General features: G+C 39.4%; 1 protein-coding gene across 2 annotated transcripts in view; it reads left to right on the top strand.

Moving 5' to 3' along the window:
- The first annotated feature begins 2,414 nt into the window (after window positions 1–2,414).
- Window positions 2,415–17,090, top strand: part of LOC109860067 (potassium voltage-gated channel protein eag) — an 84,285-nt gene continuing 69,609 nt past the window's right edge. For both annotated transcript variants that reach the window (XM_020438915.1, XM_020438914.1), the window contains exon 1: window positions 2,415–2,602. In XM_020438915.1, coding sequence (XP_020294504.1) covers window positions 2,524–2,602 — 79 coding nt within the window. In that variant the 5' untranslated portion in view covers window positions 2,415–2,523. The remainder of the gene's footprint in view (window positions 2,603–17,090) is intronic.

Raw genomic sequence — 17,090 nt, 5'->3', positions numbered from 1 at the left:
TTCTCTGTGTCTTTCTCGAAATGTCAAAGGTCAAACGTCGCATCTACAGCGAACGTATCATCCTTTTGTTCGCAGAGCTTCCGCCTATCCTGAGGATACGCTTGGAATCATCGTCGTTCGTTCGATCGTGATTCTCGCCGGTGCGAGATCTCGGGTAAACAACAAACAAAAGAGAATCGAGTTCAATCAGCGAACGTCAACGGAAAAAACAGGAAGCAGCGAGACCTTGGAGGACGACTCGGAGGCGATCGAATCGCGTCGACGTTGTCCGTTGAGGTGCTTCTCACACGCGAGCTGGCACGCTCAGCCTGGATTATCATGTGACTGTGTCAGACAGCCTCTCTCACATCCGGCCCATCTCTCCCGAGGGATGTCCTCCTCCGCGGGTACCGCCTGCACGGACGCCGAGGAGGACGCCGAGGATGTGGAGAACGACGTCGCGGGTACAAGGCGGGCGCAGTCGTTACGTTACCTGTCGTCGTCGTCGTCGTCGTTGTCGCGAATACGTAACCGTAGCCGCGCGAGCGATCACCTGGAAGGACTGCGGTTAGATGGGTCATCGGTCGTGCATCCGTCAACGTCCGACGACACTTCCGGGATCACCGTCGAGGACTCAGACCGTCCATCGACACCTTGGGCGCGCGGTTAAGACGAAGCCAGGCCCGTCCCGGCGACCGCGACTGTCAACAACGCACGTAATCATCTACATCGAGGGACGACGGCCAGGTGGATCGATCGGCGCCGCACTCCGCTCGATCGTCCTTACCCTGTTCCTTATCCATTATCACCACTTCCTCGACGACGGCCCGATTGTCCGGCACTTCCGGCCGATACTTAATCCTCCCCCGGGCGGATTCGGCGAATCGCCCGTCATCGAACGACCGACGGTTGGGCCGATCGATAGATCGTCGCGGTCGACTGCGACGTTCGGCGTCTTGAACGCGAGGGATTCACGTTCGGAGTCTGTGAACGAATTCGACGTCGTCGAATCGAGCGCGCACGACGGCCGGCAGGCACGTGCGGCTGGAATTCCGGACGAGTATCGGGTGTGCGAATCGATAAGCGAATTCGACGAGGCGCGCTCGAGGGTCTTGGAAGGATCAGGTGGATCGTCGACCATCACCAGCACCAGCAGCAGCGGAAGCAACAGCAGCGCTGTTGTCGAGCGGTCCTCTGGGTCAATAGATGAACTAATCTTGTCGAGCCGAGTTGGCCTCCCGGGTGGACCGTCAATTCAATTCGCGAAATCGATTCGGCGAAAGGATAGCCGGATAAAGCTTGCTGCGACGCGGCTTCCAGAAGCCGTCGTCGTCGATCTCAAGGAACAATTCCCGATAATCGCTTCACGGCCGATTCTCCATCTTCTCGCCTTCCGCCTTCCATTATCGTATCCGCGAATTACACGTGTCGGACACGTGTCGACTGTCCCGAGCGGATCGCGCGAATCGATAAATCAGTTTTCCCAGCCGGCCATTCTCGAGACGATCCGCCGCTCCTCGTCGCCGTGGGGATCGTTAATTCTCGCAGCAGCTGTCCCATCCCGAATCGCCGCCGTCACCGCCGTCGCCGCCGCCTCCGCGATGACGTCCGCAAAGGGCACGTCGTTCAGGTGACGAAAGAAGTTGTCGATTGCCACTCTCGCTATCGTTCATCGGAGAATCGTCGACGGAAAAAAACCCTTCCGGGAGATTAACGTTCGATCGGTTTGTTTCTAATGGGAAGCGAGGGCAGTGATAAATCGGCGCATAGGATCTAAGACGTGAGAAAGATCTTTCGCCAAAAGAGTTTGCGGCCTCTCTCTTTCGTTCGTTTTTTTTTCTTTTTCGTTACGCCACCACGTCGGGATCTTCATTCCTCAACGTCAAGACGTCGGAAATCGGAAACTTATCCCCCCAAGTGCCATAAGTTAACGCAGTGCTTCGATTGATTCGTCGGGAGAGCGATCGGGAGAGAGGAATACGAAAAAAAAGTCCATTCGCGTATGCCGCGAAAGTGCGAAATTTTTTTCAACAAACAAGACAAACTGAGTATTTACTTTTGAAAAAATAAATAAATAAATAAATAAAACCACTTGTTACGCAACGCAACGCGCGCGTAACGTGTCAAAGAGTATTTTTTTTNGNGGGGGGGGGGGGGGATTTGTCGCGAAGTCAAAAGTGATTAGTGTGCTCGGACTGCGCATGTACCGGTCTAATGAGTCGCGATGGTGAGTCACCGCGTTCGAACGACATCGCGAACAATCGCGAGTGCGTGAAGTGTGTCCGTTGTTGTTTTTTTTTTTTTTTTGTTACCGAGAATATATATATATATATATATATATATACCGAGAGGTGATCTTATCACGGTGAAGCGGCGGAAGTGAGAGAAGAAAAAAAAAGAAAAAAAAAACAAAGGGAAATTTACGAAGACGAACCTTCGCCATGTGTCGCGGTCGGCTTGAGATCGTTCAAGCCGACGCAGGCCGGCCGAGATCCTGATAGCCACCGCAGCGACCAGGATCCGGGACCATTCAACGAAGAAAGGATGCCAGGGGGGCGCAGGGGCCTGGTAGCCCCCCAAAACACGTTCCTGGAGAACATCATACGACGTAGTAACAGTCAACGTGAGTGAATTTTCTTCATCTTTGATGAATATCGATTATTCGATCGATCGATTTAAATTTTCACAATTTTCTTTATAACGAGACGTCGATCGAGATCAAAGTTCTAAAATTTGGAGATTAAATTGCAATTAACAAAATTGCAATCCTCTTCTAAATAAAAAAAAAAAAAAAAGCTTCAGGTCGAATGAATTCTCCCTTTTTAATGAAAGTTTTTTAATTCGAAACGCGCACAGAGTATTTATGGAAAGATACCGTATACGATGATGATTTTCCTCTTCCCCTAAAAAAATTGGAGAATTGCGAAAAGCAATTAACTTTCTTCGACATTTTTACCGATGAAGTGTCGCGTATTCGCACACATAAATCGGCTTAAAAAAATCTACCTCATTAAAACTAATGAGAAAATTATTTCCTAATGAACTTACGGCTGTTGTACGATAAAACAGTAAATATATGAAAACTTCCATTGGCGATCGGCGATTAAAACCGGTGCAAACGCAAAAAAACTTTTTTGCAACAAAAAGAAATTTCGATGTAATCTTTTTCAATTTGGCTAATTAATGTAATTGAGGCAAAGATATATAAACCGCGCCCGGCCGCATGTAAATTAGCTATATTGCGCACACATTCGACATGTTTGTTCAAACGCAGAAAGAATACGATAATTAATTATAGATTACTATAAATTAATAATCTTCTTCATTATAATTTTGCATTATTCCGTAAATTATCGGGAAATCGATAATAACAATTTTGTTCCATTGTTGTTATTGAACTTCACGGTGTGTAATAATATTTCGTTGAGGAAATATATTGCCCATATATACACATACGCAGATCGTTGCCTGATTTAAGTCATAAATAAACTGTTTGGCAGTTATGTAAGGGCTAAATCAAGCACGTAATTCGATATCGATTTTCCTAATTGGAATGCCTTGAATTTCCGGAATCTGCCGGAATTCCCTATACTCATACACGTTCCGCGAAAGGAGAAGGGCGGAAAATAGCGAGAGGCAGTCAATGAAGCCGAACCTCGTTCGTTATATGGATATATAGTATACTTTCGACTCGCTTGTTTTTACAAAGGGGCGGGTTATAGTGTCGGTGTATGCTTAAAAGCGTCACGAACAAGTGGATTTTCAAGTGCCATTACTCTATAGTAGCGCTCGATAGATTCTTGGCGGTCAAAGTTTCGGTTTGGAGTTAATTAAAAGTTCGCGGCGAGTGGCGCACGCCGACAAAGAAACGTCGTTTGTAATCGCGTCTCTTATCGCGTTCTTGCGGCTAAAATGTATCGAATACATAAGCGTGCGAGAGAGATAAATCGTAAACGTCGTACTTGGGTGAAATACTTTTTTTTGCAAAAGAAAAAGTATAAGTACCTCAATTTGTAACGCGATCCAAATTGTTTTGATACACACACACATAATGTGATATAATTTGAAAAATATAAATATTATATAAATATTATATGATTTGAAAAATATAAATATTATATTATAAATATATATAAATATTATATTACAAATATATATAAATATTATATAAATATTATAAAATTTGAAAAATATAAATATTATATAAATATTATATAATTTGAAAAATATAAATTATTTTTTTATATTACGTGAAAAAACGCGTATACAAATCGTCTTTGCGCGTGATATGATGATAATAACACGGCAAACGTGCCAAAGTGTATAACTCTCAATAACGTCGACGTACGTAAAGTTGATGGGAAAATTATGCCGTGCGTGTGTAGGAACATTTTGACCCCAAAAACTGTGCATCAGACAGCTAAGCGGAACAGTTTAGATCATATAATACGGCGAGAGAAGTTACGACACGGTCGCTTATATTATAGGTATGTGTGTATAATAACGCGAGACAATTTACAAAAGAGTTATGGTGTTGCAAGAGGGAAGAAGAACTTTTATCCGCTCTGTGTCCATCAGCGATAAGACGCTCGGCCCTCTGTAAAGTTTTTCTTTCTCGGCGAAATTTTTATTGTCGTATATATAAAAATACACAATAACATCCGCGACGAAATTTTTCTTTTTTACGTTCGAGTATTTGAACAACATTTATATGGCTCTCGACGACGGCGCGACGTGTTTGTCATGTTTACGGAGAGACGGTTTTATGGAGACTACGGAGACCTTTAAATTTCCTTCGACGGGAAATCGACGGGAAAGGGAAAGAGGATCAAAATCCCTTGCGATTCTCTCTCTCTCTCTCTCTCTCTCTCTCTTTCTCTGTAAAGAAAATAAATCCTAGATCGGAGATGCGGATGCTGCGCACGCACCGCGACACCGACGTCTCTCTCTCTTCGCACTCTCATCACGGGCTTGCCGCACGTCGCGTGACGAGCGCTACGGGGCAAACGATGTAGATTTATTCAGACTTCGTTTCTCCGGAAACTGCTTTGCATGACGAGAAAGATGGGGATTACAACGCTCGCGACGTGTATAAAGTCGTCACTCTTAAGTTTGTCTCTTCGAAAAAAAAAAAAAAATTACTCGTCATGCGGAGGAGAACGCCTGAGTGAGAATCTTCGCTTTCTTGAAATCAAAATTTCAATACAAACATACAATAATACATGTTACAATAATAATAATGTTGCTTTAAGGTTATTATTTTTTTTTCTTAAGTATATTCGCGCGACTTCCGACGCGAAAGCGAAAGAAAGTCGAGAACGCGATTGTTCTCGCGTTCGCGACTTTTCGCGCAAAAAAATCGAAGTGTAAGACCGTGTGAGACCGTGAGACGGAAATAGAAATTTGCGTCTTTATCTTCGAAAATCGAAACAGCGTGCGTGCGCGCGACGCGCGTCCGCTCGGCGCGATAACGCGATTATTATAGACGCTTATGCGGCGCGCGCGCGCGCGCGCAACGACAGATACTCGATGGGAGGAAATTATTAGCGACAACGATATAGAGAGCATATTTTCGACGAGCCACTGCTCCGGAAGTAAATTATACAAAAGCCGACGCGATTCCGACATAATACGCGAGCGTCATCATCACTTGCGAATACGTACGAGAGCGCGCGCGCGCGTCGCCGTTATATACCTTTGATGCATTATCGTGATTGAAAATCATCGGCCTAGGGAAATGGTCGGCGACACACACAATCCCGAGCCTGTCACCGCGCGCACCGTTAGTCAAACCGACGCCAGGTATCTGTCGATAAACACCGTACGAAACGTTACGTGCCGCCGCATAGACCCGAGGCACTGATCGGTGACCGATTCACGTGTGTGTGTGTGTGTATCATGTATATATTATTTTGATGAAAAAAAAAACCTCTTTCTCTACGGCTTTTTACAGATATTGGAGATGCACGCCTCGTGCACGCCTCGTGCTTTTTACGAGCGCCCGTATATATATATATTAAAAGCGTGAAATTGATTTCGAATGTTTTTCTAAAAGAGTTTTTTTTTTTTTGGTTAGAAAGAGAATTTATTGTTTTTATGTGTTTTGATTTTTTTGCCGACTCACTTGTGCGTTACACACGCACGTTGCATTGCTGCCATTATTATGCACGACCGTAAGATGCTTTCAATTTTCGTATGAAAAAAAAAAAAAAACTGATCTAATCCACATCCGATAATGTAATTATTTATACATTTCACGCATAAATTATATTAACAATTATCTTAGTTGTTCGAAAGAGAGAAAAGATGTTTTTTAACATATGTGTCATTAACGTTAGTCTCTCATTATTATATCATCAACTGATTGGGAAACGAGCGCCTGGGGGGAGGGTTCTTAATATTTTCATAAAATATTCATGACGCATCGATCACGCGACCCGATCGCAAACTACTGACTTCGACCCGTTGCATCATTGAGCTTGCAATTCCCCCATCATTGTTTCAAACTACTATACTTGTTAATAAACCGACGGCACATTTCCGTTTTCATACATAACAAATCTGTTGTATTTCAATAATAAGCAAAGGGCAAACATTTGAAATCTCATTTACGTTTGAAATACGCGACGACGAACAAATAAAAAAAAAAAAAAATAGATAAGAATTACGAAAACACATCCGAAATAAACGATGAGATCTTGGAGATTTTATGGGGATGAAGTATATGGGCGAGAAGGGGGAGGGGGAGAGAGAAAGAAAAAAGAGAAGCCGCGTATGTGCAGGGAGAGGAAACGCCTCCTGTGAGAGACGGTTGCGACAGAGAGACGACCGAGTTCAGTTACCGTGTTTTACTTGTTACAAGCTTTGCAGCTTTGAAACTCGGGGAAAGTTGGAAAAGCGCGCTATGTGCCCGTCTATATTTAGCTCATACGTGGCGAGTTCACGGCGCGCCGTTTTTACGCTCGCACACTAGCCTGTAAATAAAGGGAATTTACTACCTCGAAGAAAGAGAGAGAAAGAGAGAGAGGGAGAGAAAGAGATGAAAAAGATAATCTCTTTCGTCAAATTGCATTGTTTATTAACTATTCGCATTTTGTCACACTTTGCATATTTATTCACAAGCAAGATTGTGATTATTATGCGAGAAGCAATCTCGATAACATTATTATTTCCTAATTATAGAAATGTATATTAATAGTGTATTACACACACACACACACATTTTTTAATTAATAATATATTTGAATTACGTCACAAAACATCAATGTCAACATTGAAAGATATTTAAAACAATTGTAAGGAAAAATTTTATATATATATATTTTACATATTATATATATATTTATATATATTTATATATATTTTATATATATTTATATATTTTATATATATTTTACATATTATAAATTTTATGTATTGATTTTTTCTTTGTATTAATTATTTATATATCGCGCGCGAGTGTGTGTGTGTGTGTGCGTTAACATATATGAAGACTGCAGGGGGAAGAACTCGATAAGTCTCACATTTTCGTAATATTTTAGAAGAGAGCGATTTTAAAGTTCGAAACGTATATATGTGTTTTTTTGTGTTACACACGTTTTATAAAAATGTGTTTATATCTCGGGATCTCTATCAAAAATTTCCCTTTCTTTGGATAATTAAAATACTCCATTTTTTAACTAGCAAATAACATCAAGAACAGAAAATTGAAAAAAAATTGACTTATCACTTTATACACCTTGTGAATTGAATTTCTTTACATCATCCGCTCCGGAAATTACCTCTCTCAAGAAACTTCGAAAAACTTTATGCGTACTTCTAGGTGCGACATCTTAGTTTTTCCTTTAGGGAAGAAGCATTTGTCCATCTTTTCTTTCAATTTTAAACGTGACGCGGAAATATCGGTTTTTTTTTCTTACGTAAAAGAAAAAAAGAAATCGCGTTCGATAAATAAACATGGACAGAACGTCATCAAAAGTCAGGTTTTATTTTTCACGAGTTCTGCGCGAGTCGGTTCTGCGCGGCATTTGATTCGATTAAATATTCTATTTGTCTCTTATTAACTTTTTCGATGCGAACTTGGTTTTAAAAGAAATTCGCTGCAAAGCTCAAAGAATTTCGAACGGTTTCACCGATATTGCGAGATAAAGTGCGACTATCGGGTTGGAATTCGAAACCGGTGCGCTCGATTTGTCGTCTTGCGACTTTCTGCAATTTATTCTTCAACTGGCGAAATTTTTACGAAGAGAATCCATGTGGTTTTTACGTCTCGTGATCAAAGAAATATGTCTCGATCCGAAGTCATATTATTTAACGTCTTGAGGACGAGCGTCGACTATAGTCGACGGACGCCGAATGTATCTTGTACGACCGTGTAAGTTATACGAGTGAGTTATTGCGCATAGAGACGGCAACGTAATTGGGACAGCCAATCAAATTTTTGGCCAAAATTGTACGCGATATTCAAACATAGAATTGCAGTAATTAATTCTCGATGTCAAAATAAAAAAGATTGTAAATTATATATTTATAAAGTGTAACGAATTTGACTTTTTCATTTCAAAAACATTTTTCATCAAAATGTAGATTACATATTCTTGCTAGATACCATAACACAAATTTATCAACATAAATATTATATATATAACAGCAGTATATTATAAATAAGAAATATGTATATATTTCTATATGTATTAAATATGTATATATTTATATATATATATATATATATATCGTAATCACGTGACCGAAGTCAGTAACACCGCCGCGGTCGCGCGGCCGAGGTCAGTGACTCCACCGCAGTCGCGCGACCGAGGCCATTGACCCCGCCGCGGTCGCGTGACCGCGGTCAGTGACCCCGCCCCCACCAAGGCCGCGCGGCCGAGGTCAGTGCCCCGCCAAGGCCGCGCGGCGGAGGTCAGTGACATTACCGTAGTATGTATATAACACATATAATACAATATAAAGTATAATATTATAAATATATAATAAATTATATGTATAATATGTATTATTTAATGTTATATATAATATAAAATTACAGTCACGTTATTTTCACGTGTTGTTTTTCTACTCTTTCCTGTTATTCTTACACCGTGCGCACGACCGAGCGTCGACTTTAGTCGACGGCCGCCGAATGTATCTGCACAGCCGAACGTCGACTATAGTCGACAATTGCCTTTCGGCATTCGATTGCTTACGTTCTTTAATCTGGACACTTTGTTGTAAGTAGTTTTTAGCTGCGTTCCGTTTCCCAACCTTTGTATCAACTCTTGTGTCTGATCAATTTCTCAATTTAATTTGCGTTTAATTTACGTTTGCTTGCGGCTCGTGGCTAGTCAAATTACGTTACGCGGCAAACGAAGATGTTAATTTTTTCGCTACGACGTATTTCAGATAGTTTTCTTTTTCTTTTTTTTCACAATAAAGTTGTTTTCGAGATACACTTGCTTAATGATTCGCTCTTCCGAAGTGAATTTCGTTTTTTTGCTGTTGTTAAAGCAAGAGCACAAATGCATCGGTTTAGTCTCTACTTAACGACGAGATGTACACGTATTAGATTAACCGTCGAGCCTGATAAGCTCAACAGATTTACTCTGCCACAGAGTCCCGCACAAAAGTTTCCCGCACAAATTCAATTTTCAGTTGGATAAAGTTACCGGATTGAATTGGAAGAGAAAGATCGAAGATTGATTACTTACTCTACTTATCTGTGATTGTTTATACGCATCGACGTGTCGCGTGTAGTGAAATATACATTTATTGCTAATTGAAAATAGATTTTCTCCCGAAAGGAGAAAGTTTTCGGATTGTACGCAATTTCTTTTCTATTTCTTCTACCGTTAAAGACGTTTTTTTTTTTCTGTGTAACGAGATAATCGCGAAAGTGTAAGCAGGAACAAAAGGAGAGAAAAATAATAACGCAATTACATTAGTCGACACGGGACACACAATAAAAACCACATTTCGAGGTTAATTTTTCCGTTTCCATAAACGTGTACGAGTCCACTTTACTGGTTAGTCCACAACGAAGGTTGTAAGGCTGTTGGAGTAGAGAGTAAACTATTTTTCGGTGAAGAAACGACGGGGGAATATAACGAAATTTCCCATTTCACACTGCCTACTGTTAGCCAATGAAAGACGTGTGTTAAAAAACGCGAAATAATTACTTGTATAAAAATAAAAGAACTCCAAGAACCCTACTTTTTACTCTATACAGCCTACTCCCATTGTAGACTACACCGAAAAAATTGTATTCTTGTTTTGAGGATATCCCACTTACTTTAAGTATATCTTATACTAAAATAGGCACCAAGAAGAGTTTCTTATTTTAAGAGGAAAATCCTCTAAATAGTAATATTGATAAGAATATAAAAAGCCTCTATAGAAAAACATATATATCTCACTATCGAAAAAGACTATATTCTTAAATAAAGAATATATTCTTAATTTTGGAAGAATATCATCTAAAATCTTTAAGAAGATTTTTTAAGTATAAAATCTACTTACGGGAATATAATTTTTTCGGTGTATATATATGTATACACGTACACCGAAAAAATTGTATTCTTATTTTGAGAAGATATCCCACTTACTTTAAGTATATTTGATACTAAAATAGGCGCCAAGAAGAGTTTCTTATCTTAAGAGGAAAATCCTCTAAATAGTAATATTGATAAAAATATAAAAAGCCTCTATAAAAAAACATATACATCTCACTATCGAAAAAGACTATATTCTTAATAGTTTATTTAAGAATATATTTTTAATTTCAGGAGAATATCATCTAAAATCTTTAAGAAGATTTTTTAAGTATAAAATCTTCTACTTACAAGAATATAATTTTTTCGGTGTAGCCATTAGAAAGACGACTCGTTCGGTTAATTATATTCTCACAGATATTCGAATTTATTATTACAGCGCGAGATTAATCAAATTATCAAATGTAACGTGCGCTCTCTCACAGTCAAGTAAAATTATTTCTCTTTTACGCTTCTCAAATGTCGAAACATTCAATATTTCCTGCGCGAATTGCGGTTTTACGCTTGACCCAGTATAACTTCCTTTAGTTCATACATCGATTCCGAGATATAACTTGCCAACCTGTTTTTTATTCCTCGGCCTTGAAAACACATTTCTCTCAGGGCCGACGCGAACGTATCGTATCGTGCGCCCGCGCGCCACGATAGGTACTTCGGGAGATGATTAATATTATCTCATTTCGCCCGCGGGATTCCGCGCGCCCGCCAATATCGGATAGAGCCAAAGTAAAAAATGATTTTATAGGATGCGCAGGTGCGTGCGCACGTCTTCTCGTTCCTGCGTATTGGAAAAGACGTTTCTTTCGAAACAGTTTCCGGTACGTATATATTGACACACAATAGATATCTTATTTTTCGTAACAAATAATTGAAGAAGATTAGTGTACAGAAAAGTCCTGCGTATATATATATCTGTCACATGAGTTTCTGATATTTTATCCGAATACCTTACGGCTAAAAAAGTTTAATGAAAAAAACCGGCGCGCATCGTTATCTTTTTATTTTTCAAATATTTGACGTAAAACTGAAGTGAATTATCTGAAAATTTAGATTCGAGAGAAGGAGAATTGATATCGCAAAAATCAATTTTTATTATACTCGAGATAAGTACGTGTCTGTTAATGATTAAGAGCAGATATATGTGATTTATAAACGATTTAAAAATAATTTTCCAAGCGTCACAGAATATTTGCGATTTCTGCAAAGTTAGGTAGGAAACTAAAAGCTGATTCTCGATGGGTTTGGCGGGGCGACGATTCAAACTTTTCGAAAGCCATTAAATCTAGGGTGGAGCTTCATTAATTTGCGAACGAAATTGTTTTTTCGCGGTTCAACAACAGGAGCTTTCCGTGTTCCTAATAAAATTTGACCGGGAAAAAAAAAAAAAAATTACCGCGCGCCGATCGATACGTAATTGAAAATCAATCACATCTTCTGTGTGTTAAAAGTTTCGTACGGAGTAGCCGAACTTATTTTTATAGTTTTAGCACTCGTTCGGTTTGATTGACGCTTATTGATTTTTCTTCTTGTTTTCTAGCTGTTAACATCTTTGTCTCTATGGTTACTCTTTACTTGACACGTGGTGAGATTAATAAGTTAAAAAATAAAATTAATTTGGATTTGCTTAACATTATTTCCAAGTCTTCAAGTAACTCTTGAAACAAAAAATCGACAGGTCTTTAAAGCGCTAATCTTTGAACTCAAAATGCCAATCATCGGGTGTTTTACTCTATAAAACATTATTTGCCTTTTTGTTTTTCTTTAATTTAAATAATCTTCCGGCATTTAAAAATTATGAAGCTGTATATACAGGGTGGGCCGTTTTAATATACGTTTCAAATATTTCTTTTCCTACGCCTTTTCCAAAAAAATGTTTTGTGCAAAAGTTGTTTGACCTCAAAGGGAACGCAAGAGACATTCACTTGTTTTCAGATGGCGCCGCTTTCAAAAAATTCCATCACTTTTCTTAAATAAAAATCAATTTTTTCTCTTAATAAAAGTTATAGATCTTGTCGAGATAAACCCAACCGTGAGTATTTAAAGTTTTCCTCTAATTATTTCGCAATTTTTTAATTTTGGAAATTAATTTTAATTTGGCAAATATCCGATTATTATGTGCATTATTATTTCATTTCGTTTTCTAGAGTCAACTGATTAAATATATAAATTTTACGAAGAGAAATTTGAGCGAGAGTAAGAAAACAACTCATTAAAATGCATTTAGGAAGATCTCATATTTGTTTTATAAGCACCTCTTCATATATGTTTGCGAAACATTAATTTCTAAAATTAAAAACACTTGTGAAAAAGTCAGGAAAATCCTAATTAAATACACACTTACGATTTTTCTCGACAACATCTATACAATTTCTATTCAGAGAAAAAAATCAAACGTTTGTAGGAAACATTTTTTGTAAAAGGCGTAGGAAAAGAGATATTTAGGAACATTAAAATGGCCTACTCTATATATATATATATATATATATATATATGTGCTTTACGCAAAATTGCGTAACTCTATTCGAATGTCCGTCAACAATTAGTCAGAAAAGGCGTTCCATCAAGTGCAAATTGGAGCACAAAAGCGTAATGATCCGATAAAAAATGTCGCTGCCGTTAGCTATAATTTCCGTCGTTCTAAATTAAGCGCAATAAAGCAGGTGAATATTGCAACTCGAGAAGCATCGTCGCCGAGATGCGCGCTGCATGATTAATGACGTCTCGTTTTTAACTGTCGGGATTATAAATTTACAGTTTTCCTGACATTTCCGCGAAAAATGCTACCGCGCTGCTGCTAACTTCGTTTCTCTCTAAAAAGATATCTCTCAACGTGATCCCATCAACGTATTTAGTTATGTACAAATTATTATAAATGCTGATAAATGTTGTCGGGATATGTGACACTATATATATAATATATTAATATATTAATATATTAATATATATTAATATATATAATAAATAATATATTAATATATTAATCTATATTAATATATATATAATATATAATATATTAATTACAAAATTATATGCTCACGTCTCGACTTAATACACATACTTATCTTATACTTATAGCGTCTGCACAGATTTATTTCTCGAAACAAATATTTTTATTGGGATAAGATCGATGCAATCAATAAAGTTTAAAATAATCGCCAACTTTTTCCGCGCTTTTTCCAACGCTATCGTTAACGTGTGTGTGTTCAAAGCGAGGTCTTTACTCTTGAGAAAAATCATATCTAGAATAATAATGTCTGGAATTGTGTGACTGCCGAGAGCGTGTGTGTGACACACGCGGGCTCAGAACGGAATGAATGGAACATTAGCACACAGCGATGTAGAAACAAATTTTGGGTTTTGCTCTTTTTGTGCACTGCACACACAGAAAATTCAACGTAAATATAAAAAAACCAGAAAAAATTCCGTTTGATATTTACACGATTATCTGTGTGTATACGCACACACACATATATATATCTCTCAGGATTAAATAAATGATTTAAACAAATCCTCTTACATGTTTAATGAAAAGTACCGTCTCTCGCTAAGCCACACAACCAAGTTTTTGTTCCGCTCTGTGTCCGTAGATACTTTTTCTGTGTGCACACGACCGCGGGAGAAGGTCCTGAAATACCTCCGCGCGCGCGCGCGCGCGCTTATCGTCGCGCTTGGAAAAGTGTCGGGGAGTAGTATAAGGCAACATAGAGGCCGTCGTCACGGAGGGCGAGTGCGCACATCCCGTTATACATGTACCGCCTATCCCCTTGTGTATATGCGACGCTTTCATGTATCGCACGCGTGTAACACACATATAGCGTACGAGCCTGATATACCGTTTACATAACGGATCGCGCAATGCAGTTTATGCGAGACGATTCGGAGATGGTGTGTTTGCACGTTGATTTCACGGCGCTTTCTGTCTTAGTTTTGCGAAATATATCCGAGAGAGGGAAAAAGTCGAGAGAGTTTGAGACCGCGACGTGTGCGATTCGCAATTTTATGATAACGGTCGGGAAGTTACGAAAGAAGTTACGCGCCTCTGATAGGGATATAAGGCGCAAAATGCGTTTCTATATGCGCGCGTGTATATATATATATACATACCTATAAGTTGACGCCGTCAACTTTCGTAGTAATTTTGCGCTGGTAAAAAGAGGGAATGGTAAAGGTAGAAGATTTGTCACACACACGGCATTGCCACGCTAAGCGGCGGTACGTACTACCTAATAATGCACACGGGACCTAGAAACCTTTACATTAACCCTAACGCGATGCATGTAAAACCGCATTTCAAGATCTAGACCTCGCTATTTTTGATCCCGTCGTTATTATTTCCGTCTCTCTTTTACCGCGCTTTCTCGATAAAAAAAAAAACTATTCACTTCTTCAACGGAGCGAAGAGTATCTTATGGTCGCGCGTATCTTATGGTATTAATCAACGACCCGAGCAATCATTTTTTTTTTTGAGTTCAATGTCAGTTCAATTGGCGTGTAACACAATCGCGCGTCGTGTCGAACAAAACATGTCGAGAATGTGGTATATATATATATATATATATCTCGTTATTTATCTCTCTGAAGTCAATAAAAATACAATTGTTATTCATTATTGAAGAGGACCAAAAAGTTAAAACGTTCATTTTCGATACAATCACGTTAATTAAATAATATAAATTTTACACAACAGCAACAAAATCGTTGTTTGATTTTTATTGGCAATTTTTGTTCAAACCGACGATATTTTTTATATTTGATTTAAATTAACGGGGAGCTGTTAGTTTTTTTCCTCACATATTTTATACACGTGAATTAAAAGTTTAACGTTTTTTTTTTCTCTGTGATTCTTATCTTTACTTTCCGAGAGCAAAGAGCTCGCGAACGTTTCGTGTCGCTGGCAAAGAGTTAAAATCTCACGGGATCGTCTAATTGCGTCGAAGATATCCGGAGAATCCGCAGGAGGATCTCCGGACACGAAGAGGCTGCGCGGTGGCGCGTTCGCATATAACGCATTATACGGCATTCGCGTATAATCCCTCTCTCTCACGCGATACATTATGATGCCGCGCGCGCTCTGATTATCCTCCGCGAAAACGGCCGCCAAAGATTAATCATCGGCGGAATGTCGAAATAACGCGGCGTCGCTCGCTCGCGCGCCGATGATACCGCCGCGTATCACGTCGCGGCCGCGCATTATGCCGCTCCATTAGATAGTACCGCGCGCGCGACAGATACACAACAACAAAATATTTATATCTACGTACGGCATAGCCGATCGGCGTTAAACAGAAGAAGAAGAGAAGGGAGGGAGGGAGGGAAAGGCTGACGGGAGAGAGACCGGAACAAAAGAGGTTGAACGCGACAGAGAAAGGGGGTGGGGAAGTGAGGAGGAGAGGGAGGACGAACACACACACACAGTAAGTCGGGGTCGAGGGGTGAAACCTGCTCGGGCGTTTCCGCGATATTTCGGCTCTGTCCGCTGGGTCATTGGGTCAAATCTACGGGTTATATCCGGGGTAGGGAATAGGCGGAGGGGTGCTGGTAGTCATATACACCGCTGTACGCGTTCACAATGCAAACTTCAACCCTAGCCACCACCACCACCGCCACCGCCGCCGCCGCCGCCGCCGCCGCCGCCCCCGGTTCGTTATTCGATGCGCGCCTATTTTTAGAAAGAGCGCGGTCGCACCGAGTATGAGAGAACCGTCGAGGGAGTGAAAAGACGTTGATGAGAAAGTAAAGGAGAAAAAAGAGAGGAAAGAGAGAGAGAGAGAGAGAGTGAGGAAGGAAGACGTGGATCGCGATAAACGACGAGAATGAAAAGAGGTACAAAGCAGCTGCCGACGAGTCGACGGCCCTTGAGGTTCTAACGGCGCCCTCGGACGGTCGATATTTATTGTCAATTCCAAGTATTGACAATCCTTGTACGGAATGTATAACATCGGTCGTGTCGATCGCTCATGACAAATTCCTCGACGTGAACAAGATGTACAAGAAATGTTCCGGACGGAAAAGTCTTGCAAAGAAAAGTCTATTTATTTCGCAACGATTTGTACAAAAGTTTATTTAACACTAGATATACCAGCTATTTAAATATACCTATTAAAAAATACAAAAAATATATTTGTTACGAAATATATAAAGTAAGTAACATTAAGTTCATAAAATGTATTCTCTACTTGTAGCTACAAAAGTCATAACATCATTTCGGAAAGCAAATGTTACATGCGGTAAAAATTTTGAATTGAAATTGCACGACCAGTCAAAATGACTGGTCTGGTAAATCTGATGTTAAAGTAAGTGGGATATATCCTCAAAACAAGAATACAATTTTTTCGGTGTACGTGTATATTATATACACCGAAAAAATTATATTCTTGTAAGTAGATTTTATACTTAAAAAATCTTCTTAAAGATTTTAGATGATATTCTTCTGAAATTAAGAATATAGTCTTTATTTAAGAATATAGTCTTTTTTGATAGTGAGATATATATGTTTTTCTATATAGAGGCTTTTTACATTCTAATCAGTATATATATTCTTATCAATATTACTATTTAGATGATTTTCCT

Source organism: Pseudomyrmex gracilis, unplaced genomic scaffold, assembly GCF_002006095.1.
Source record: "Pseudomyrmex gracilis isolate BER0280 unplaced genomic scaffold, ASM200609v1 scaffold_323, whole genome shotgun sequence".
In the NCBI taxonomy this organism is placed as follows: Eukaryota; Metazoa; Arthropoda; class Insecta; order Hymenoptera; family Formicidae; genus Pseudomyrmex; species Pseudomyrmex gracilis.
This window is presented reverse-complemented; position numbering and strand designations above follow the sequence as displayed.